Genomic DNA, 26,192 nt, shown 5'->3' on the forward strand with positions numbered 1-26,192 from the left:
AACTTACATTAAGAAGAAAAGAGACATTATCAAAAAAATATTGGCAAACTTTTCATCCTAATTACAATTTTAAAAGAACTGTGAAAATTCTCTTTATAGATGATCTGTAATGGGATAGGCTCTGGGAACAGTTCTCTTTGACCCTGTACACCACAAATAATATTTTCATGCTATGATAAAATCACGACTCTTCATTTAGCAGGTATTTTTTCAACAATTTGTTATTGTGTACGGCTCATGCAAAGACAGCATGAAAAGATGTATTTGTCAAAATAGTCTTGAAATGCTCCTTTTTTTGTGGCAGTTATACAAAGCTAAAGATTTCTCACAAAGTAGCCATTTCCTCAGGTGGTGAGGTGTCTTCTAGAAGACCTATGCAGTACATGAAAGAAAAACAATGAGATTCAAAATTATTACATAGTCTAAAAATTTCCAAGAAGCAGCTAGGAAGCAGGAAGAAGCTGAGAAAAAAAGGGACAAGAATTCAAGTCCGTATTTTCTTCGGACATTTGGCAAAATGGACATGAGATGCAGTTAGAAGAAATAATGAGCAATATTAGCACTGGAAATCCCTTTTCATTTGTAACTTATTTATCTATCAGTGTTTAATTTTTCATTTTCTTTAAAAGCACATTATCCAACGGCATTCCTCCCAGATTTACTAGATTAGCCAGACTGGTGAGATAAAGGATTCATGATTATTCAACATGCTAAGAATAAGGGACATAATAAATTTGCTGAGCTTAAAGCAACAGCATTAAGGTGTCTACAATGAAACTAATAAACTTGCCAAAAACTAGTTACATAACATGCTTTAACTTTTGGTCAGCCCTGAAGTGGTCAGGCAGTTGGACTAGATGATCACTGTTTGTCCCTTCCAACTGAACTATTCTATTCTATTCTATTCTGTTCATTTTATGCACATTATAGACTGAAAAGCAAAATCAGTAAGTGAAATTAAACTGAGCCCCCCCAAATAAAAAAATTTTGATTAGTATATAATCAACTTCAAAATCTTTCACATCTCTGAAAAAGATGTTGAGATCTAGAAGACAGCGTTATCATGTAAGATAAAGTGACTTTTGAATACAGAGATAAAGTCAGGGCAGCAGAAACCATACCAAAGCAACAAATAGAAAGTGAAACAATTATACTGTAAACTCTGGTAGAAAGAATCACTTTAAGTAACCATAGGAACAACACTATACAAAAAGTGAGATGGAGCTAAGCAATGCGTGAGACGTTAGCATTTAGTGACAGAGGATGAAATGAGGAGCCTTCTACTGGGAGCAGGCCACAGATGGATCTGTGTTAAGTGAATAAATACAATTAAATCGTGAATAATTCTAAAAGAAGCAATGAAGCAGACTCAAATACAACTCCAAAAGACAGTGTTATCTCAGACGTTATATAAACAGTTGTGAATTATACAGCAAAACAAAAAAAAGGACACCACAGATTTTTTATACAAAGAAAAAAGGATTTCTAAGGGCAGACCAAATACAGTTTCTGTGGTTACACTGAATTAAAACAGTCTAAGATGTGGGAGAGAAATTAAGTTAAATCCATTGGAGATGACCTTCACCCAACTTGATCACAAGTTATATAAGGGCTACATTAAATATCCTTCTGTTTTGCCTATGCCCTAATTTATATCTGGGCTACCTACTGAATCTATTAACTTACCTGATTACTTAATAAAAACTACAGTCTGAAAAATAAATAAAAATTCTGAAAAAGAACATCATTATTTCTAATACAAAATCCTGGTACTCTTTTTAACTTTTAAAGTACCATTCCACTGGCCAAAGAAAGTTCTGTGAAACTCTTGCCTGGTTACCTAGACAAGACCAGGGAATTAAATATTTGGAATGAATGGTAAGGGAAAACATCCCAGGGAAAATCTTGTTAGGATTTACTGCTATTCTTCATTTATTGTTAACTGTTCCAAAAATATTTATTTCCATTATTAAAGATTTAATGAAATAAATATGAATATTAAATATAGACAAAGTAGATTTGAGAAAGGAGGGGGAAAAAGGAAGATAATTTAAAATACTCACTCCTACCACAGTTCTGTGAGTTTATAAAGCAGAGTTTATATAGTTCAAAATTCATGCCAAGGCTAAATCTGTGTAAATCTGGAATCAGTGAAATTTCCAGTGTTCATTAAGGAAAATGTCTCAAATTAAGATGGATAAAGAATTACATATTCTAGTCCTTCTATCAGTTTTCAGAGAAGAGGGAAAACTAGTTGAAAATAAGGAGTCACAAACAAAGGTGAGATCCCAGACCACCTGCAGGAAATTCTGAAATATTTGTTCACATAGAATAAGAGTAAATATTTCTCAGAGCATGTGACTTGGAACTCAAGATATTTAGAGATGATACAGCATCTCAATACCAAGCTTAATACTGATATCAGCAAATTCACTGCTGGTAATATAAATGGAGACCGAAATAAATAAATGAAAAACAAACACAACCAAAATACATCATAAAACACTATAATAATAATACAAACTCTACTGACACCATAAACACAGCAACTAACAATTATAAAGTAATTTAAAAGCAAATATTTTTCTTGAGAAAATTATGCAGGCAGAAGTCTGTTAAAAAAGAAACTGATGTGAATGTCCTTAACGTAAAGACTCAGGACATGTTGGCATAACTGCTGATCGCATGAGGACCTTAAATTTTCCACAAAATAAGATTACTTTAAAAGATTTGTTTCCAAATGCAAAATCAGCTAGCAATTCCTTGAATTTCTGAGTGGATGTGAATATGGTAATTATCTCATGTTTGGACTGACTGCTTCTTTTTGTGCACAGGGATAAGGGCACTGCACATATAGCAAAATGCATGGGGCTTTTTTCTTCTTCATCATCAGAAAGTTAAATTCAGCCTTCCAGAACAGCAGTAAAAAAGAGGAAAGGTAAATTCGAAAGATCAAGAGTTTTCTCCTGGAGTGAAGAAGAAAGCAAGTGAAGAATCCAAAGAAAGTATACTGCAAGAGATTTTAATGAAAAAAAGTCATCATGTTTAACACTCACTGGACAAATGTTATCCAGCTATTGAGCAGAAGGTGGAGAAACCAAGTTGCTTATACTTAAAACAGCATTTCCATATAAGCTTTTTTAATTGCTTTCAGATGCTTTTAGATTTTAGTAGTGACTAACTTCATTCAGCAGACATGAGTAAGTGCTTGTGTTCCAAAAGCTTGTAAATTCTTGGCACTTGGTCTAATAAAAGATAAAACTTCCATACAAATTTTGTCTCTCGTTTCTTTAAGCAGAAACCATACTAGAAACTCAACAAGTGAAATATTCATCCTAGTACTAATTTTATAGTATAGCTACAAAACGTGGTCTGTAATCAGCCATGGAGAGTACAAGAAACAGAATTGGCCAGGAACTCTTCCTCAGGAGAAGATATGGATGAATATTTTTTTTTTTAGATTGGGAAAGATTGCAATAAGAAAAAGAGTTTAAACATGCAGTTGTAAGCTGTAGGATGCAAGCCCGGCTTCCAAGCCAAAGAACAGCTCTCAACTGTTTTATTTATCAGTACAGATGCAGCCATATAAGTCATATTCTTCACAGGAATAGTAGCCTAAATAGTAGTATCTCTCGCCCAGACCTTCCTGGGGTGTAGGCATTTGGGTTTTTTTTTTAATTTAACTTAAGAGTTACCTACTACGATAGTACTTATGTATTTTGGTTCTACATATATGTCACTTCCTCATAACAGTCTTACCATATAAAATTTTAGCTCAAGTGATAATAGAAATCAACTTAAAGAGAAATCTAAGTCATTTACATTTTATATAAACATGTTCGTATGGCTGTATTTTAAAAAAAAAAGCTAAATCCTATTTCATAATGAGTTATTCCATATTCCATAAACATGAACATCACATTGCTATATACTATAGAGGCAAGAGTGCTATATTTCTTGTCATTCACCTCCAGAAGTATGTTGTCCTCAGTGTGTTCAGCGTCTGCATATATGGACTTCAAAGGCTGCATATAATTTGAGCTTTCAATAGAGGAAAAAAATTACTTTAAAAATTGTTTTGTCACACAGTAACTGAGTGCACAGGAACCACTGTTTTCTTCAAATATTAGTCTACTAAAATCTTTTGAGATACTTTTCAAAACAAATGTACTGATTCACAAGAAATCACCTTTCTTTTCTCAAATACTTGCACTGAATACTGACAAGACGCTGGAAATTGTTTGGGTTTGTGTTTTTTTTCTTTTTGTTGGTAGTCTAGTACTTGCAAAAGAATGTACTGTTGTGATGCAGGAAGTTACCCAGTTACTAAATTGCCCAAGTAACATAGTCCTTTTCTTCCCATAGTCACATATATTTATGAAGCAAGGGTACAGGGAAAACCTATCGTTTGCACTGTGTTAAACAGCTTTTCTCACCATCTAAAGTTCAAGCTTAAGTGACATTACAGAGTCAGTGTCCTAGTACGGTAACTATAGCTAGGTCTCTGTCTATTGGATTGATGCATCATAGCATATGAATTAAGAAATTAGTTTACTGTCAAAAGAAAACATAAAAATGACATCATTCTTTTTAGTAGTGATGTTTATATAAGATCCTACCCTTGATTTTCATGGTTCCTAGCAATGTAGCTCCAGTAACCTGACAAAATCATAAACAGAGATTATTGAAAAATGCAGGTGACACCACCGCATGTTTTTCCACTATAAGTACCAGAAATATACTTTAAAAAAAGTACACTCTGCAGAAAGCAATGCTATTCTATTAACTTTCCTCTCAATAAGGGCAACTGGATTTTTCAAGCTATATGTGTGGTCTTAGTGCCTGTGACAGCATAATGAATAAAGAGAAAAGGAAATTTAGTAGATGCACCTGCCCATTTAAAACACTCCCTGCAACTTGTTCTACTTCCCCTATGTCAATCTAAATCTCAGCCACCATGTAATGAAAAGGTACTGTTGACTAAACCTTACTTTTCAGTAAAACTTGTCAGTACACTGCCTGTCTATCTGCCATTGCTATGGATTTTGATGAGTTAAAACAACTCAGTGACATTACTAATTTTGTCTTGACTAGGTGCAGTCTTCCTTTCTCCAGATTACTCAGTCCTAGTATGTGACTTTTCATAGTCAGAAACTAATACATCATTAATTGACAACCTCATCTAAACTACATAATAACAGTACTATTCTTCTCAGTCTAAGAGTTTTTGCTAAATGTCCATAGTAGTCGCATCTCTAATCCTAGTAGCAGTAACAGTTTATTCTTTGCTGACAGCTTGAACACAGTATCTCATTGCAATTAAGACTGTATTGAAAGGAGCTGATTTAAGAGTTACTTGTAGAACATTCATAACTAAAAACATTTCAGAAAGACAAAATAAAGCCTCCTGTATATGCACTGTTGAAAGAGGACAACCCCTGAAAGCAATGATACAAATACGGTAACAACATAGCTTTGTAACCTCTTAATAGTCACAAATTAATAGACAATAGCAAACAAATGAACTTGTATTACATTAAATAAGTTGGTGATACCAACTCATAAAGAACTCTCTCTCTTCCCTCCCCCTTTCTCTCTCTCTTTCTCTCCATCACATACACACACACACACACAATTATTTTAGCCCCCTTCCTATCCCTTTCCATCCCACTGTTTGCCTTTCCAATTGCTGCCTCAGGCACACAGCAACCAACCAACATAGCTACCTATTTCTGCATCTTGAAGGAATAAAAGAAGTCTTCTCACCTGAAGAAAGTAAAATGAGGTTTTCAGACTTAGCATTTTGAATGCATGGAAGCTCAGACCAACAGCTCAAGTTCTCATAAACCACAAGCTCTGGAGGCAGCTCCATGAGCAGTAACTGACAGATCATTTTATATTTTCAATACAGTTCATCAGCACATCTTTCTATGTGCTTAACTTCACATCACAATACAGTTCTGACATAAATACTCTCTGATTTCCAACCAAGAAGAAAAACGTTAAGCAACTTGCAGACTATCTAGAATCAAGTTTGTGCAACAATCTGGACTTGGAATCCTGAGCCTGGGACTTGAACCAGAACAACCTTCCTCTTCAAAAACCTTGTCCCAGTTAAGACTACTTTATGATAGCTCTAATATACTGCATAGGACAACATTAGTAACAACAATACAGTGCACTGTGAACAACTGATAGTGAATTCATTATAATTCTGATAGTATGTTATCCTGTCTTATAAAATTCATGCAGGCAATGTTACTAGAGCTGTAAGTCATAAAGACAACTCGTAGTGACTGGTTGTCCTTGGAAAACTGGCGAAGTTCATTTTGTGTTCAATAAGCTTGTTTCCTGAAAGGTTACATATGATGTGATCATATGATGCTTGACCCTTCCAAGCTGTTATCAAACATAGCTAATTTAAAACAAATACTAATAAAATCAATTGATACATTACTTCTAGCTCATTCATTTTTGCTTGAGTTGTAGTCTTCTAAAGCTGCCCAGATATAATAATGCTTGCTTGCATACTTTTCCTGAAGATATCATATACTTGAGTAAATTCGTAAGTTCATCTACATCCTATAACAAAAATACCCTTGCTACCTGACATCTTTCCTGGATATTCCCTTCATATTTAAGTCCTTGCATGAGACCTGGAAAACTCCACAGCACACATGGTTCTTAACCAGGAGACAATCATATTAAAAAATTACATTTGACACCACCCACCAACCCCCGCCCCCGAAAACAAGTTAAATACATTAAGCCGCAGCTTCTTCCTGTACTTTAGAGAATCCCCAAATATATGATAATGAAATCATGGACCATAACTTTGGAATACATAAATTTGAAGTTGTCTTTTATTGAATGCAGTATGTAGCACTGGTAGCAGATAAAATATAAAATGAAAAGAAAAAAATCATTCACCCTTCATTGATCATGTCACACAAGGACAGAGGTAGTCTAATTCTACAGGAAAGGAGATAGGCATCTTGATAGCATCCAAGAACTTCATGTCATTGCGATGACACAGAACCATAGTTAGCAATGTGATGATACTGAGCTTTGTACCAGATCTTGCTATGCTTACTCTAACAAGTACTATCTTACTATATTGCTATAGCAATCATCACCACCATTCAGGTAAAAGTCCATCCTGTTTGTAAGGTTGATATATTCACAATTCAGCAGCTCAGGTTCATTTCTAGTGGCAGTATGTAATAAAATAATACTCTATATTTGATGTTTAAAACGGCAATGCACTGTTTACTCTGTAAAAGGTTAGTTTTGAACTAATTAGAAACTAAATGATTTGGTATTGAACTATTTTGGCTAAACATTCCCATTAAAAATCAAGAGTTTGGCTGGAAAAATATCAGGTTTATTGTAAGAAAAACTGCAAATCTAGGAGCATGATTATCTTGATTTTTATTGAATTTTCTATTAATTTCAGTATTTCCCACAATTGGTAAGCTTCCATTTTGAATAATCTAATTTTATGAACCAATCAGTGTACTCTGCAATATGTATCTTTTCAATAATTTTTTCATTTCAGCTACAAAAAACAGTATGTTGGAATTCAGAAAGCTATAGCAATCACTAGTAAACACTACCACTATCAGGTCCAAATTCAGTCATTGATAACTTTGCCACACACCTGTCTTTAAGAATAAGATTCTAATTGCTTTCTTTTTTGTCATGAGTTTGATGTTTTGGTTTGGTTTGGTTTTCACGTTATTTGTTTTATAGGAAACCCTGATGATAAAACACCTTCTTTTGAAAAGTGGAAGGGTTTTTTCCCCAAGATGTTTACTATACTTTTATGACTTGAAACAAAAAACTGGAATTTGGGTGACGGTTGTTTCTAAAGGCAGACACATGTTTTTTTCTGATCATGTTAAAACTACCCTGACTTAGCAAAGCTGTGTATATCTGAAAACTACCACACATCATTAGAGGCTTTACTAATATCTTCTAATAGTTTACCTTCCCAGAATATGGTCCTTCAACTGGAATCGTACACAACTCGTACAGAAAGATCACTCTTATGGGGAAATTCACAAATCAGTACCATTACACCCTTAGCCTGCACAAGGCAAAATTATTCTGTGATCCAGGAAGAAACAAAAATTTCTCATCTCAGATTTGCCACTGAAAGGTAATAAATCTGTTCACAACACAACCTAATAATAAATGAGTCATCATAAGATGCAAGATTAGAGGATTCACCAGCTTATAACTACGCTGGAAAATAACTTCACTCCTTCTTGAGTACCTTGAGGGTATTGAGGTACCTGACTATCCTCACTGCCTAAATATTTAATCCCAGAGTCTCTTTTGAAGTGAACCAACTTGTTCCCTTTAAATCAAAAAAGCTGGGAGCATTTCTGGAAACAGTTCAGTCCAGGGACTCCTCTCAACAGGCAGTGGGTGAACCTGCATGAGGTTTGACGCTCCGACTTACACAGTCTTCCAACAGTATCCTCTAGGCTTTCAGTATATGTAGTGTTGTATGGTATAGAACTGCAAAACGTACAAGTTCTTACTGATTAAAACTTCTTAATAAAAAAGGTTTGATTTCTGCAAGTAATTCTTGGTTTTAAAAAGATTTTATGACCAAAAAAGCTGTGTCTACGTGGTTTATTGTAAGCAAAGATACTCAAACCCTTCTCATGCTCAGAAATGGCTAGAAAGAAAACAGTTGTCAGAAGCAAATGTGGTTAAATGGCTTTAGATTCAGAGAGATAGTTTATAATCTGCCTGCTTAGAGATCTTCCATACATTTGCCTATAATAAACCATGCAGTCACATCCTATTTTCCTACAAAGAGCTACTGAAATCACGGAATGTTCACAGGAGTCTGATCCTTTGATTACTAGGACCTCAAAATAAATACTTATATGGCAGCATTTTCTGCTCAAGTACCATCATAAATTCCATTTTAGCACAAAATTTAAAATGAAAATTGAGGAGTAACATATCAAAAGTCAGAAAAGAGTGAATTTGCATATGCCTGAGATTATACAGCTAAGCACTCAAGCTCCCACCATGTCTTGTATTCTTACCCTAATAGTTGCTGGAACAATTATTTGATTTGGGGATTTTTATAAAATTTGTGGCTACATAGAAAATCAGCTTAAATATTAACGAGTGAATGTAAGGGACTCATTGGAACTTAAACTAGTGAGCTTCCAGAACTGGTTTTCAGTGATAAAGCCTCTTGTGATAAAGTAGAAGACAGCTAGCCATTCAACAGGATGATAATAAGGCAAAATTATGACAGTGTTTTCAGAAGAGGACAGGTGGCCTGAATTAAACCTTAATTATGATTTTAAAAACTATGAAATAACATATTTATAGAGTTGAGTCAGTATATCTTCCCACTGATACATCAACTAGTGAACACGATAGAAGCTTTCGCATTAATTATGACTACTTCCTTAATGAAGTACAAAAATGTTTGTGTAATCTGATTCAGTTTATTGAATTAGGTTACAGTTTATCACTCTGAAAGCAGGATTTTGTTGCTTATTTTTACAATAAGTTAGTTCAGCTCCAACAGATAAACAGCATATCATCCTGTAACACCAATCAAAAGTAATGCTAACATTAAAAATGATTAAACACTAATAACCAAAACACTGTGTTAACATGGAATGCATTTTAAAAGAAGTAAGCAATAGCCACTCAATTTTATTAATGTGTATCTTTTTAACCAACACAGGATCACAAAATGTGCGCACCACATAAAATAAATAAATAACCGAATAATGGATTTGCTTCTCAAAATTACTAAGTATGTAACTCAAACTTTTAGTTTCTAGCCTATGCAATACTCGCAGAAATCAACTCTACTCAGGTAAGTTAAATACATTCTTAAGACCTTACAGGACTGAGTCTACCAGGAGAAAAGACTTCCAACTACAGATTTTGTTTCTTGGCAATATCCAATATGATGTGGATATAATAACAATTATATTTTAACCATTCTTTCAGTTCTGTCTAATACAACATCAATAACTGTGAGCAAGAGAAAATTAAATTATTTAATTATGTGATTAATCTTTCTTTAAACACCAAATAATTCCATCTTCTACTTTAGCAGAAATGTTGCCACACTTTATCAACAGCTGCATCTGTGAACTCCATTTGTCCTCCAAGCTGAAATAATCTATACAAAACCTTTCAACTCTCTCCTTACGCTAACCCCCCCTAAAAATGCTCTGTGGCTTAGAGAGTTTTGTACAGGATGGAAGTTGGAATATACTTTTATTGATTCAGGCACACAGCAAGAGAGAAAATAAGGATGAGATTAGAAATTACATCTTCAGATTATCACTTAAGAAGAGAAAAAACAGAACAGGAGTTTAATGCAGGAAAGTAGTTATAATTCGCACACATGAAGCATTTCAGAGGAAGCTTAATATCTTTACACTGGAAAAGTCTGATATCAGATGCAGAATAGGTGAACAGAAGTACCTATCATAAAGCAAATCTGTTCAAAATAATAATAAAAGCAACAATAACTATTTAGATAATAGTGATTTCCAAAATCACTTTATATTCACATTTTATCTTTGAAAGAAAGATACAGTTCCTGAAATAAGTACAAGAGTTTTGTAGTTACTCGTTTCATCACCTGTAGATTACAGACTCAGTAGGCTAAGCTGCAGAAGAATTAAGTCAGGAGCTTTACAAAACAGTTTCAAAACGTAAAATACTTAAGAGTAATTACCCAAAAAAAATTAGTTTGAAAAATGAGGAGAATTGCTTTTCAAAGTTTGTAAGAAAAGTAATGGAAATAGCATTTTACGTGTTATACAGCAACTACAGACATAAAAATACAGAGCACAATGTGTGTCATACACTCTACTCAGGAATTACAGCACTGCTTTTCTGATTAATTACAATTACCTACCATTTCAACTTTGGACAACTTCTGAAGCCTTCTAAGCACGCTAGCCAAGAAAAGATCTGCACTACACAGAGATATGTGGATCAAAGTTAACCATGATGAGCTATATAGTTTTGGAAGGGCTTCAAGGCGTTATTCAGATAAGCCCGAAAAGTCAGCAGACCTGTCTGAACCTACACTAAACTCTTCTTTCTTCTGACTACATCATTTGTAACATAGGCAGATTATAATTCTCTGGACTATTCAAGAAGCTCATCATTTCCTGTTACTACACATTTCTCATTTTGTCACACCTTCAGAGGTTCTACATTTATTTTAATAAACATAAGCCCGTCTTTTGTCAGCTGACCAGTCTTTTCTAAAGTTGGGAACATTCTGTAAGTTGACCCTAATGAAAGACAGTGGCTAGATCATAATTTGTGGGTGATATTTATGAATCTTGTGATAAAAATGGACAGAATATCACCCAAGAGGTGATCCTCACTTCTTCAATTTATGCTCCCTAATAAAAAAGTGGAATATTATTCCTTTTTTCCCTTTTATTTTCCTTCTCAGTATAGTCCCTAAATCTCAGCTTAGTCCCTAAATACTTCTCTAAAGTAAATCCATTCTAGGTGATGATGCAACAGTCTCTGCATGGGTTTTCAGATTGGACTAGTAATAGAATACATTTTCAAGGGATCCTTAACTTGGCCTCCTACAAAAATATACAATCATGACATCTTATGAGAAGCCTCAGCATGCAGTTTTGTACCAATATTATTTGCACACATAAACAATGCATGCAGAACCAGCCCCTTTAGAAACCAGGATTTCCACCTTTAAATGTACATTTCTGTATTATACAGCAGATTTCAGAAAAAGGAAAATTTTCAAGTAAAAATCATATGTTAAATCATAGCGTTGTGTATCCTAGATACACCTAATAATTGCAGATCTCTGTTACTTAAAGAGCATTAAATAGCACATAATTGTTTGTGTGATCACTTATACTCTTTTGTAGGCAGGAAGGAAACTTAGTTATTATACTCAGATTATTAAATCAATCAGAAAGCTTAAAAAGAAGAATTTGTTACAAAAAAGAGAGAGAGAAAGAGGGGGGAGGAAAGCACTTAAAAATCTGGTACTTAGATTTTTTTCTGCTTAGAGCTGAATCCTAACAGAAAATTCAAACCTCATAAACTTCTCAAACAAGGAGTAATCTTAGGACCACAAAGACAATTAAGGGATTGGAGCACCTGACATACGAAGAGAGGCTGAGAGAGCGTGGACTGTTCAAGCTGGAAAAGACTCAGAGGGGATCTTATCAACATGTATGAATACCTGATGGGGGCGGGGGGAGTAAATAAGATGGAGCCAGACTCTTCTCAGTGTTGCCCAATGGACACAAATTGAAATACAGGAAATTCCATTGAGAAGTAAGAAAAAATATTTTGTTTTGAGAGTAGTCAAACACTGGAACAGGTTGCAAAGAGACGTGGCGTCTCCATCCTTGAAGACACTCAAACCCCAGTTGTATGCAGCCCTGAACAACCTTCTCTGTGTCACCCTATTTTGACCAGGGGAGGTTGGACTAGATGATCTCCAGCAGTGCCTGCCAGCCTCAATCATTCTGTGGTTCTATGAGTATACAGTGAAAATACAGAGGAAAATGTTTACAAGCAGCAAGAATTTGCTAGTATCAACTAATGTGGTAGCACATAACAACTGCACCTATGTCATCTATTGCAGTTATAGCAGTTCTTTCTTTGTAGGGCTCTTACAGTGGTTTTGGTACTTCTTCACAATGTAGATGCACAATGTTCACTGATTTCAATTCACAAGATCAGATTATAAGCTTATTTTTATATTTGCCTATCTATAAAATGCTGGAATGACTGTCATTTAGCACTGCTGTCACGATGTTCCTTACCTTTGCTGAGCCATACTCCGTAGAATACTATACCCCAGAGCTTGCTGCTAACAGTGTCAGTGTTTGCATTTTTTGTGCTATTTGAGACTCAACATGACCACAATGGGAAAAAAATCATGCTCCCCTCTTCTGTTGTGGTAAGCCATGTAACATGAAACCAGTTCAAACTTAATAGCGATTTAATTTAAATCTTTCCTCTTTTGCAAGACTCAAAAAGCATTACCATCCTAAAAGGATGTGATTAATTATAATCTTACATATGCCGATTTTCTTTAATTTTGAATTATTTTCTTCTTTTTTTAATCATCATTTTAAAAAAATCTGCATCTGTTTTTGTGGGCTGATATTCCAAGAAATCGGATCTGTGTTTTTACTACCATATATTTTTATCATTAACTTGTTATGACCAACTTTAAAGGACTAGAGAGGAATTGGATACATTAGGAATTAGCTGTTATTTTAAGCTGCTTTCTTAGGAAAAAAAAAAAAAGGCAAAAAAAAAAACCCCACAGAAGCTACTATATCAAGGCGATCTGTTCTTATCTATTAACTGTAACACAAACCCCCAAATGATACTGTTGACATGGGGTTTTTTCCTGTCTCCCTCTTTTTGGCCTGCTTATTTGTCTGTGACTTCTTTCATGTCATCTCCTTTTCACATGTGTTTTTTTCTTTTATATTTTCCTGCCTTACTTCCCCCAAATAATTTCCCTTTGCTTCTGCAATTTTTGATCTCCCTCATAAACACGAATGCTTCTGCCCTATAAAAACTTCCGTTCTTTCCCCGCATAGACCCTTTCTATTATTCTCACATTGCATTCACTCTGCACCAACTCTATTTCCTTTACTAGACTTTATCCTGTAATTCTTATTGTATAAGATATTTTCAACCCGATTCGGGTTTTTTGCTGGTCACACCTGCCCAGACTACCACTGTGAGTCCTACTTGCCTGACACCCTCCCGTGCTTGCCTGCACTCTCAGTCTCATCCCTCCTTCCCTCTGCTTACTTTAGAAGTTTCTCTTACTAATCTTAGTTGTCTGACTTCTCTTCATTTTATCACTCCTCTTGATCTTCAGCATTTTGAAAAGCTATAAATTCCTAATAAAAAATTTCTGGCTATGTGTCTATCTCACCATGTAAAGCAGCTCTCGAGCCCTAAGGCCAAGAGACATGGCTCCACTTTAGTCCACGGAGCTAAACTCTCTTCACCTTCCTCCCGCCTCCAGAAAGGAGCACTTGCATCCAAACTACCAACAGTTTCTGGCATGTGGTATTTCCTGAACTGTGCGTTTTTTTGGAGAATGTTAGTCAGCTATGACCAAAGCCATGACAAGGATCATGCTCATACTTAAACAGGCATGTGATCATGGATGGGCACATACTCAAACACCCACCCGTCTATCCAATCTCCGAGACCCAGCAGTCTTCCTCTCTATTTGGATCTGTCTAGTTTATTATCTTTCTTTTGCCTTAGAGAAAATTGGTGCTAGAGACCAGGCTGTGCAAACAAGTGGGGAACAACTGGGAAAGAAGTGGAAGTTCAGGTGAGCTTTGCTGAAGCAAGTGGAAGAATTTAACTCATCTGTAACATGAAGAGAGAGAATGTGGCACCACCATCAACAGCTTGACTGTTGGGTGCCTCCATCTTCAGGTGGCTCCGTTCATCTCCTTTCAGCAGCACAGCCTTTCTTAATTTAACTACGTCTAAGAGCAAGTCACTGCTAGGAGATGTTAGAGTAACTTTCAAAAGAAAATAGTAGTTTGAGAAACAGATTGCTACAGGACTTTACATTAGTATAAGGCCTCAGGAGACATATCAAAAATAGAATTTCAAGATGAAAAATTAAGAAAGACGTGTGTGCAGCATGGAGTTATTTTAACTAACTCGGTTTCTTCAGGCAACTATATTCATGATGACATTATCTAATCAAGCAAAGCAGCAAAAAATCAGAAGATAACTGATCTATTAAAAATGAATAGGAAAGATTATTGTCTAATGATAGGTAATTCATGCTTTGAAAGGTTTGTTGTTTATAAAGAAAAAGAACAGGGGAAAAATTATAAAGGATTATTATTTGCTCAGTTATTTGTATTTTAAAGTACTGAGCTGCCACAATTTCCATTACATACAATACATTTATGTAGCAATAATGTTACATAACAGGAACTCCTTTGTAATATTTGGGTGCTGGTTTCCCAGACTGTTAGTTTATTAACAAGTGGATATAAGCCGTGAATCCAAATGATTGCCCGTGTGCAGGTGTTTCGAGTAACCCTACCTGTTGGTGGGATGATTCCAGGAGACATTAGGCCTGGGACAGAATGTGGCATGATATGAGAATTCTCTGGGGAGGTGACACTTTGAGTCCTCTTAGGAGGCCTTCCAGGTCTAGAACTGAAACAAACAAACAAAAAAATTTTTACAATTAAGCTGTTGTCTTACACATCATTTCAAAGTTGTTTCAAGTGGTAACATGGACTGTAAATAAATTTGTTTCAAGGACGGTTGCTTTTGCAGTTAGATGTAATAGACTTCCATCACTAATTAGATTACATGCTGAATTCATTTTCCTCATTGAAGATCAGCCGCTCTTGATGCATAATTCATACCCTGCACCTCGTTACCTGCTTCTTCATATTAATATCTATACACAGTTTGAATTGCCTCGTTTGCATATGCTAAAGTTCTGCATGCAGCCTTCAGCACGAAAATTATGCACTAACTTGTAATAATTATTACAGTCAGCCTGCTATTGATTTATGAGACTTTTAAAAACCAAATATGTGTAGTACTTGTAATGAATGATATTTTAAGGTTCTTCAGGAAATTAAAAGGCAATGGCTGCCTAAGGAAATGTTCTGCTTGTTTGATTTAATACTACAGTTAGCTGGGAGGTGGAATGAAAGAGTGATTCAGACCTATAGCACATTTTTCGATGATATGTTTTATTACTTCGCACTGCTAGCCTGATATCTAGATGATAAATGACAATACATATCTAATGTGTGAAAAGGTCTTGCAATTTCTTTATTTTTTGTCATTTAAAAGATAAGTCAAGTTATCATTTAACCCTTATTCTATTTAAAGTGAAGATCTCACTAACACACCTTACTTTAAATATACTACTTTATGTCAGAAAGGACTCAGAATTATTTGTAAGATATTGTTCAGCAACTGCCATCATAGCAGCTTACATCTGTCCCGTATGGAAAAATAAAGGGCTTCAGGTTTAAGCACTCCTTGTCTGTTAAATGCTCACATACACAACTTTCCATCTCCTGGACTGTGTAAGTAGCATACAAATTAGATACAGATTACAATGAAAATACTTATTACCCACTTACATGCAAATACGTACCTGCTACATACAATGCATATCCAAAGGCTTGTATTGTTATGTACAGATCATAGCATAGTACTATTGCAATATCCTATAACTGCTTATTTAGGGGACATTGTGGAATAACTTCACAGAAAAAGGTGAGGTGCAGTTCTAACACTGTAGTGTTAACCTCTGCTTTGCCAAACATTTGAGATTCTTCATTTGTTTCAAAACAAGAAAGAAAAGAAAGGTGGCTATGAAAGGTTTTGCTCCTTAGGTCCTCACACTAACAAAACTCTCATCAAGGATAATGGTGTTTTTAGCTATGCTGGGACTACAGGAGGCAGATAATAAAATACCTCTGTTTTCTGTTCATATTCATTCCCCTTGTGTTTGGAAATACCCTTTTTTTTTTTTTTTTCTGCAACTTCTCCAACCTACCTTTAACAAACCAAAACCAATCAAAGTACAGGGCATTTTCTTGGAGTTTAATGACTCAAGGCATTGAGTCATTAACCTTAACTGATCATTAATTCCCAACTTAATGTCCTGAGCTGAGGTCATTATTAAAATTATAGGCTTGATAATTTCTTTGATTGGTTTGGGATTTTTGATTTTCTTTAATACAAACAAGCTCATCATATGTTCACAACTACAAGAAAAACAGTTGTAGAAAAAGAAGATTGTCTTATTCCAGCTCACAGAACCAAATTAAGTGTCTTTCATCTTTGAAATTTTCCTTTGTGATTTACAATAAAAATAAACATACCATGAATACACATAAAACTGATAAAAACATTATAGACAAAAATGATCTGATTTAAATGGAGTGTTTCTAATATATTCACCCACCAAAAAATGCCACTATGTAAGAAAACTTTAATGGCTTAATTTAAATACCTATGATGATGTGCTGTTCTCAAATCACCACTGTGATACGAGTATGGAAGGGTCTGACAACAGCATAAAAAACACAAGCAGGGTGCCATGGCATAATGCTCAACCTATCAATGACTTCCAAGCCTTTAAAAAACAAGTTCGCTCCTGCGAGGATTCTCTTTGATAAATTAATGCTTACTACCAAATATAGCCGTGCTGAAGTCTGAATGCTTTTGCCTTTGATTTTGAGGAATAAAACCACCCCTCTTCAAAGCCTAAGAGAAGACACCCATGGACCAAATATGTAAACAAAGGTCAGTAGCAAATTATAGGTGAGTGACATTGAAATATACAAGGCAAAATTCTTCCACTGGGCACCTTCTACAATCAAGTCAATTGTGCTACTCTATACAAAAGGGCTGTCACACTCAAAGCCATAAATGAGCTGAGTAACCCAACTCTACCACATGATGTATCCCAAACTTTACCAAAGAAGTGTTTTCATGATGTCCTAAACTCCCAGTTCCAATCCAACAAAAAATATTTAAATGGAAATAAGAGAAGTAAACCTCTTTTATCCTGATACCATTTTTAAGTGACAAAGCACCAACTCCAGTTTACTATAAAAAGGCCTGTATCTATTAAAGAAATGTTTGTTCCTTATGACAAGGCAGAATAACAAATGTAAGAATTATTTCTTAAGGTCTGGAAGATCTGATTTAGAGTCACAGCAGACTATGCAATACACAATTAAAATGAGTAAATCTCTGATTGGCTAAAATAAGCACACACTGATTGTCCCCAATAACTGACTAAGTAACAATAATTGTCTTAATTTGTTATTGTAAAAATTACTTTAAAAAAACCCAAACTTTAATTCTGTTTGAAAAGTTGCATGTTGTTTTGTAGTTCATTACCATTTTTATAACTATATGACAAACTCTTTAAAAAAAAACATTAAAAGCATAGCAAATGAGTTTAACTATCATAAACAGAATGATAAAAATAGCTTAATGAATCATTTTGTTGGTATTTTTCCTAAACTTGTGTATAGCAAAGACCTACTTATTTTCACATTGGGACAAGTTCACTTCCATTCCAAGATAAGAAGCCTGCTTTAAAGTACTCACATTCCTATTTTGTATCAAAATCAGTAATCTGTTTTCAGTATGAAAATAAAATATAATTTAAATAGGTTTGAGCTGACTTGTTATGCAAAAGATAGATATATTTAAGCGCTACAGCAATATAAGTTATTCTTCTAGTTGATGTCACTAAGATACGAAAATCATCATTTTAAAACTGTTGATAATACTCTTTTTACTCAAATTCAGATTTTATATATAAGCTTTTCTAGAGATATAAGAGCTATTGTAAAATGTTGTCTTTTATCTGAATAAAATCATTGGAAGAACAACACCGGTTCTTCTGAAGACATATTTAACTTCCTAAGGAAATGGCAATTATCTCAATGGGTAAACTACTCAAAGCTGACTCATTTTCATTTTGAAGACGACTACAGATTGGATTTTTTAGAGCTAAGATAAACAGGCTGAAGTGCCAAAACCCAAAAAGCCAACATAAGTCTTTTGAATACTAGGGTCATAGTACGGAGAAGTCAAGGAGTCTTTTGGGACTCTGTAGAAGACACTAGAAGAAACAGACCTACATCTGGAAGTCATAGCTAGTCTTCCTCTCCACTGTTTCATTCTCTGAAGATTAAATTAGAGAGAACAGTAATTAGACAATTTCAACAAAGACTCAAGGAAGCCACAATGATTAACTGTTTTAAAGAGCTGAGAAGTCAAAGGGAAGTTACCAGTTCCTTGTTTACCCATTAAAAAAGAGATGTAATAGAAACATTGTCACTACTTCTGCTTTTAGAAATACAAATATGCAAGTTAGAATTTTTCCTCTCTAAAACTTAAGTTTTTGTGTGTGAGATATCTTAACATGCATTGAAGAAGAAAATTAAAGCTTCCTACAGGACCACATATCACTAACTCAGTACTCCATTTTTAAAGTGAAGCACCTAAATACATGTAGCTCCCTCAAAACTCGTCTGCCTTATATAGGCTTGTGTAAGCTTTGTGTCAAAATTTGCAGACTTTTTTCAGGGCTTGGAAGGCATTCCCACAGACAACTGAGCTTTATGTCTGTAGACAGTCATCACGATTTGCAATTACAATACGCTACAAAGTGACAGAGGAACTAAAGCTGAAGACTGGTGAATCTTTAAACTCTCAAAAAGGGAGGGAAATATATTCTTCATTAGCATCAGCTAATTAGATATTCAGAACACCTTCCAGAACCACTGAAAATAAATCCATCATTTTTTGCTCATAGTTGTATTTCATCCCTTCAACTTCCACAAATACTTCAAGGAATACTATGGCTCTAGCATTTTCATCTTTGAAGGAAAGGGTATATATGTCTTCTGCACTGTGACTGGCATGAAACATACAAAACATGAGAAGAAATTGAGAGTATATTGTCCTGAAATACAGCAAGTTCTCGGAAGTGGTTCTTTTTTGGTCTTTCCATCAACATACATTAGTCTTACATCCTTCCTGTGTTACCAAATCTAGACAACAATAGATGGCTGAATTAAAGAATGAAAAATGGAAGAATCAATGGTTATTATCAGCTACAATGTTGTGCTTTGATTATAAAGTTTTATACACCTCCAATTGTATTATCAAAATGTGCGCTTGCTCCTCGAAAACACTTTGATAGTGCAAAAAAATTAAAAGCACACATAATCAGCAGAAGATCTGGTCCTGCACAATCATGTGGAAAGAGGTAAAGGAAGAATAGGTACAGGTTTATCTGCAGGCTTTAAAAGTAAGCGGACTTTTTGTTCAGCTCTTCACTATCTGCCAGAAGACAAGCAATGGCTTTAAAATTTAAGGGCCTCATCCTTGAAAGCCTTAGACACATAGACCTCCCACTGATTTCTGTCAGAGATCTGGGCACCAAGGAAGATACTTTTTTCAAAACAGCTGAAATTCTTCATGAGTAGTATATACCTCTCAGAGTACATTATTAGCATTTTATAGATGACGGATTGCACAGCAAAACATATACTATAAAACAAAGAGTGTGCAACACAGCTGAGATAATGCTGTGATTTATCCTTCCAATGTCCTGACTTTGAGGAGTAATTGTGCAAAATTAAGTCTAGACAAACGAAGTTTCACTCTTTAAAATTATTTTTATTCAATACATGAAGTATCCCTAAAGAAAACAGCAACTCCGATCAGCTGTAAAAAGGCAAACTGCCTTTCTAGCCAAAACTAATTCTTTTCAGGGCCAGTTTTCTACATTTACAGTTTTATTTTTAACCTTGTCTGTGGGCAAGTTTAGTGCACAGAAATACCGTCCTCATTTGAAACTGAGAAAACATGACGCAGTGAAGCTGCCACTGACCAGGCAGTTTTATAATCAGTAATATTGGGGGGTGGCAGGAAGAGTTACACTCCAGAGGTGATAGCCAGCAAATCTGTAACAAGCATTTGGTGTATTTATTTAATGTATTTTTTATGTTCTTAGAACTGCTTAGAACAGCTTTGAATATCAATATCAATTTTAGCTACCTCAGCATTTATGCAACTCATTTAGATACATACTGAAAATCTAGGCTTTATTTCTCAGTTGTTCTACCTCCCCTCAGTGCTTCAAAGTCTGACACAGAATTTTTGACCTCAAAGGAGCTGGTTGAATGAAATTTAGGTGAACAGCCACTGAAAGTGGTTATTATGAGCTCGCCATATGATGGCCACTGCAAAAGGGCTGAGGATGTCACAGCCTGAGGCTACTTGCTGCCTTAACGCAATGACAGGGATGGCCTGTGACAACCTGTAGCCAACTCTTCCCCCATGATATAGACGTGGTACTTCTGGTTTTGGGATAGCTTCCATGCTGTTTTCAGCATCATACGTGCAGCCTTCACACTAATAAGACTTGAGCCAAGGGCGTGTCAATTCTGAAAAATAAGGTCTAGGAAGACTGACTAAACCTTTTGTGTAATTTAATTCCTTTGGTTGGAAAACACTTGCTTGCCAAGGTAACCTTCATAAATATTTCTAATGGACTGAACTAGCATTTTAAAGGCACAAAAAATGACAACATACATCAATCTAAACCTTATACTTTACTATTTTAAGTTTTCCCCTTCTACTCCCACTCAAGAACAAAGCAAAAGAATGCAGTTCTAAGACTGGGCATATATCTATTTTGGCAGTTAGTAAACCAAACATTAGAAATCACACCATGTCCTTTTTACTTGCAGCAGTCGTATAAAACAATAAAACTCTCAGTGCTATTACCTTAAATTTATTTTTCTTCTCACAGTTAAACAGAAAATGTTCTCACGCAATAATTAGTGCTGAACTCATGATATATTAGGAGTTACTGAGACAGCAAACAATGCTGATAAAAATAAACACAACAATCTGTTTAAAAATCTTCACTAAGAAGTATATGAATGATCTTCAACAGAATTAGATTGTGTTATAGGAGTGAGTAGTGGAGAAAGCATACTGATAAAATATTACCGCATTTCAGTAACAGAACACTTTACTGCTATTTTTTAAACCAAAATGGCCAAAAATGGGTATTTGGTCAGAAATGTGGTACCAGTTTATCAGTGACCCAAATAATTAGGCTAAATAGAAGAAAATACATTGCACTCCATACGCCGTCCCAAAGCCATTTATTGCAGTAATACACGAGCACTGGTTAGTACTAGAATACTAAGCTTTTGGGGGGTTAGAGAAGACCTTGTTGAATTATTTATTTTTCTAACAGACCAGCCATGTAAACATCATGTCAGTTCCATCTTCCTCAACACTGCAGCCCAAATCACTCTGCTTTTCAACAAGATCAGGAATATTCTTAATACAAAAGTACAAGGTACAAGAGTGAAAGAATATATAGAATATATATTACAGCAGCACCTGCCAGCTCTCACTTGATGCTCAAAGTCCCACTACAAGCACAATGAAAGAATCTAAGAAAAAGATTCTGCTTGACTGACCATACTACTTGAATATATGAATGACCCAAAGGGCAAGAAATGAAACCAGTTAGAAATCTGAGTGTTACTGGCGTGAATTACAGTACCAGATTTGAATACATCTGTGATTGTACATAAGTTTAAAATATTACTGAAATGTGACTGTTCTCTTAATGAAATTGAGATCTGTAAGTCATCTACTGGAAAGGGAAAAACAGATAAGAAATTAATCTGATTCTGTTGGGTGGCAGAATTATGATGTCAGAAGTAAATTAAGCCAGAAAGTTCACTGCTCCATCTAATTAGCTGAAACACTAGATCTGCCTGAAAGTTCTTAAAACATTTAAGTATGTTGGCTCTCATGATTATGTAATAACTGTGAAACACAAGCCTCTGATGATGACAGCCATACAAGTTAGAGTAGAAAATAAGTCTGAATGAGCAGTGAAATGCAATTATTAAACAGAACTCATGCATAAATTCCAATCATATTGATATATTTTTACTTGATATAAACATTGCTTCAGAAAGAGTACTCAGAATATCCAATAGAAGTACAGAAATCACAGCACTGGAGATCCTGAAGAAAGTTATTTAGGAAAACAAGAAAACCTTGCAAAATCATATTTATTTCCTCTATTTACACTGCTGTCTTTTCAGAATAATTCTTGCAACTACAAAAAAAAAAAAGTGTACAAAAAGCAGTGATCTAAAGTGCATGCTTCCCACAAATGCTCTTTCTGTCAAGTTATAACAGACAGACCTTCCCATTTCACTCAACCTTACAGCAGAAACCGCACCCATAATTTAAATACGCAAGCTAAATAATTCCTTCTAACAGTGTTATTCACCCACATGAAACCCCAAACTATAACAGATGCAAAGCCTATTTTTTCCTCAACTGTTTTCATCTTTTCTCAGGCTTTTAATTCTAAAAACATCTCCTCAAAGTAGCATCTACTATGTATATTATAAAAATGTCAAGCATAGGCCAGAAAGACATGTTTGATCCATAATGACACAATCTAAAATAATTTTAAGCTTTCATTTTTTAAAAAAGTTTCTACTTCAAGTTGCTGAGATGATTCCTAATGTGAAGCAAGTGTAACTGATGTGGTTATGTCTGTTAGAGTCTGCAGATGGCCTGAAACAATGATTTAAATGTATGAACTTTAGTTGGAATGAACAGTCCTGCTTCAAGGCTTGTTTTCTAACCATCTGCATTCATCTCTGCATATAACTTGCACATGTAATTACAAATTTGTGAACATAAATCAGATAATTGCATGTACAAATAACCAATTAGACTCAAAGCAGAATTAGGCCATATAATAGCACACTTTGAACACATATATAACCATATACACATAAGTGAGTATCTTCGTTTAAGAAATTTTTTTTTAACTCGTTTAGAAAAATAACATCTGATTTATTTTCCAGTAGGACATACTGGGCAGCAGCTGCCATTTTGAGATCCATTTAAAAAAAAGAACAGGAACACAAGAAGAAACACCTACATAATGAACAAGCCCACCATTGCTCAAGGGGTCACAGAGCTGGTGTTCATTAGTGCCTGTATTAAATTCAAGATACATAAACATTTCAATGCTGATTTAAGAACAAATAAGAAAGAAAAAAACATTGTACTATTCAAGGTAAGTATTTTGTGAAAATACTCTGGTTCTCCTGGCAGTTTGTTAATTAATATGCTATTCTTATCCATAACAGTTGATAATGGAGTTCTATCATATAAGTGTATCCACTGTAACGTCTGAATGCATTCATCACTTAATTGGCCACAATTCTTCGTGTGAAATGCTGAAACAAGTGAACTGTCACCTTTTTAATGAAGCTGCCTATATCTTAAACCCTTTGCCCTTTAAAAAACTATTCATACTCAAAATGAAAAATTCTGTTCTAGCTCTGCCAGAGACTGTGGTTAATGTTCACTGCCCTTTATTCACCTTATTTTTAATTCTGAAAACCCACACTCATTAACCGTATACTTCCAAAGAATTGCTGGAACCACCTAAATAAAAGCTTAAAAGTGACTTTTATTGTACATTTGAGAGTAACAGTAGTGATATGAAATACTGAAAAGACTCTCCGTTAGTCTGTACAGCTATAACTGCACAGCTGCTGTAACACAGATTGATGCTAAAAACGCAGTATCTGTTAAAATTAAGAATTTAAATGTTTAAATAAGGTGGTTTGTATTTTTATACATATGTATAAATACAAATCTATGAATGAATCTACGAGATGAGTACTAAGCATTAAAAATTGCAGGTTTCTCTGAGCAGATGATACCTAGGGTCAGTGAGATATTTATGTTAGGTAACACTGTACAAGTAATACTGGTGAAATGAGTCTACTCTCTGACTGAGTGCCCTTCTATCTGACATCAGTAAGCAAGTCCTAAACTAAAAGTTAAAGAGTATGCACATCATTAGTTTCATCTCTGTCGTTGAGGCTTCAAATTGTTTGGGACAGAAACCAGCTATCAGTATAGCAATGGGTTTGTGCAACACCCAGCACAATGCTCATCGCTTTAACCCCATGTGGACAAAGAGATACAAGAGGGGCGATTACCCTTGTAGATACCCTTTAATTAGTAAAGCCTTATGTGTACTCTAGTTGTACTTTACTTCCAAAACACAGTCTGAACTCATAGGAAAAAAATAAATTATGGTATATTCCAGCAAAAAACCTCTGATCTGTGTACCCAGTCCCCCAAAATCTGTTTGTGAAATCAAGATCCCAAGTGTGTTACAGTGTTCCAACCTTGTAAGTCTAGATGTAGCCTTGCTTGGCCTTTATATTCTACCATGGAATATTGTAAAATAAATTTGTATTTTATTTTCCTTGTGCAAGGCAAGGAACAGAAACAATCACTCAAATTCAACCTCCCGTTTTCTTGGAGAGCAGCATCTATAACCATATGAATAGTAGCACAGTTTTCCCTCCTAAGCAGTAGTACTATAGTAATTTGGATGATACAGAATACCAATCCAAGACTCCCAAGTCCTTAAAAAATAGAAGAAAAAAAATAGAAAGTACTATAGGTCCGAGTGGAAATATTACAGTGATCCAACCAAAGTCATTTTTATTTGTTGTCCTTTCAACAACTTAAAAGTCATTCAGTGCATTGCTGTCAAGCTATAGAGGATCAAATCTGGTGATATCTTAAAATGTATCACCATAACCCTTAGTCAGTATTTGTAGGTATGTTATTTGCAGGCCTGAAATACAGCCAGTGCTCAAAGCTGTCCCATAACTATCTTATGTAAAGTTTGCCTATCAGAAATAACAGTCTGCTACTAGTGTGTTATCCTAGGGAAACACTGAAAAGTTAATCAGTCATTTCTGTTAAGCAGTACAAGTAGTAAGTTTTTAGATAACAGAGCTGACAAATGTATCTACTGCTGATAAGATTTTTTTATATTATTATTATTATTATTATTATTATTATTTATATTTTTTTGTAATTCTGGTAATTCCATTTGTGTGAATCTTCATACGATAGAGTTACATAGGAAGATATCAAAGGATCTATTTTATAGAAAGGCATAAATCAATTACTGAGAAGTTTTATTTTAATATATATTTTAACATGCCGAGCTATGGATCTGCTCTGTATTTACTCTGTGACTGGAAAACTTACACATGCTCTAGTCCCTTCACCTCCCATCTCCAAAGCACATTATGAAGTAAAGATACTAGACTTTAAAATTCATCTAAATTACTGTTGCACTGTGTCTGAAAAGATCTAAGTGTATTTCTCAAAAACATCTCACATTAACCAAAATAAAGAACCCCCAAAATAAAAGACCAAATTCATCATGTTATTCTAATGCTTGTAAATGCATTCTCATTATGAATTCTGGTTGAGACACCTTTAATTCAATTCATCCTTCCTTTTATGAACTTCACATCTTCAGCAGCATGGGACACATACAACAGAATTTCATATAAGAGAATTTTATATAGGAGTACGACTTCCGAGATGGTCAAAATAGACTTGCAGCATACTCTCCTGGGGCATACTACAGCTGGCCAATATATATACGTCCACATGATGCTTGACTGGCATGCTCTCTGTGCCTGGAACATTTCCATATATAACATGCACACAGAACT

General features: G+C 34.9%; 1 protein-coding gene across 2 annotated transcripts in view; it reads right to left on the reverse strand.

The window, feature by feature from the left end:
- The window catches only part of DACH1 (dachshund family transcription factor 1), a 337,708-nt gene that overhangs the window by 168,044 nt on the left and 143,472 nt on the right, over positions 1 to 26,192 (reverse strand). For both annotated transcript variants that reach the window (XM_059817543.1, XM_059817535.1), the window contains exon 2: positions 15,113 to 15,228. In XM_059817543.1, the coding sequence (XP_059673526.1) occupies positions 15,113 to 15,228 (116 nt within the window). The remainder of the gene's footprint in view (positions 1 to 15,112; positions 15,229 to 26,192) is intronic.

This window comes from Gavia stellata, chromosome 1 (assembly GCF_030936135.1).
Source record: "Gavia stellata isolate bGavSte3 chromosome 1, bGavSte3.hap2, whole genome shotgun sequence".
Lineage (NCBI taxonomy): Eukaryota > Metazoa > Chordata > Aves > Gaviiformes > Gaviidae > Gavia > Gavia stellata.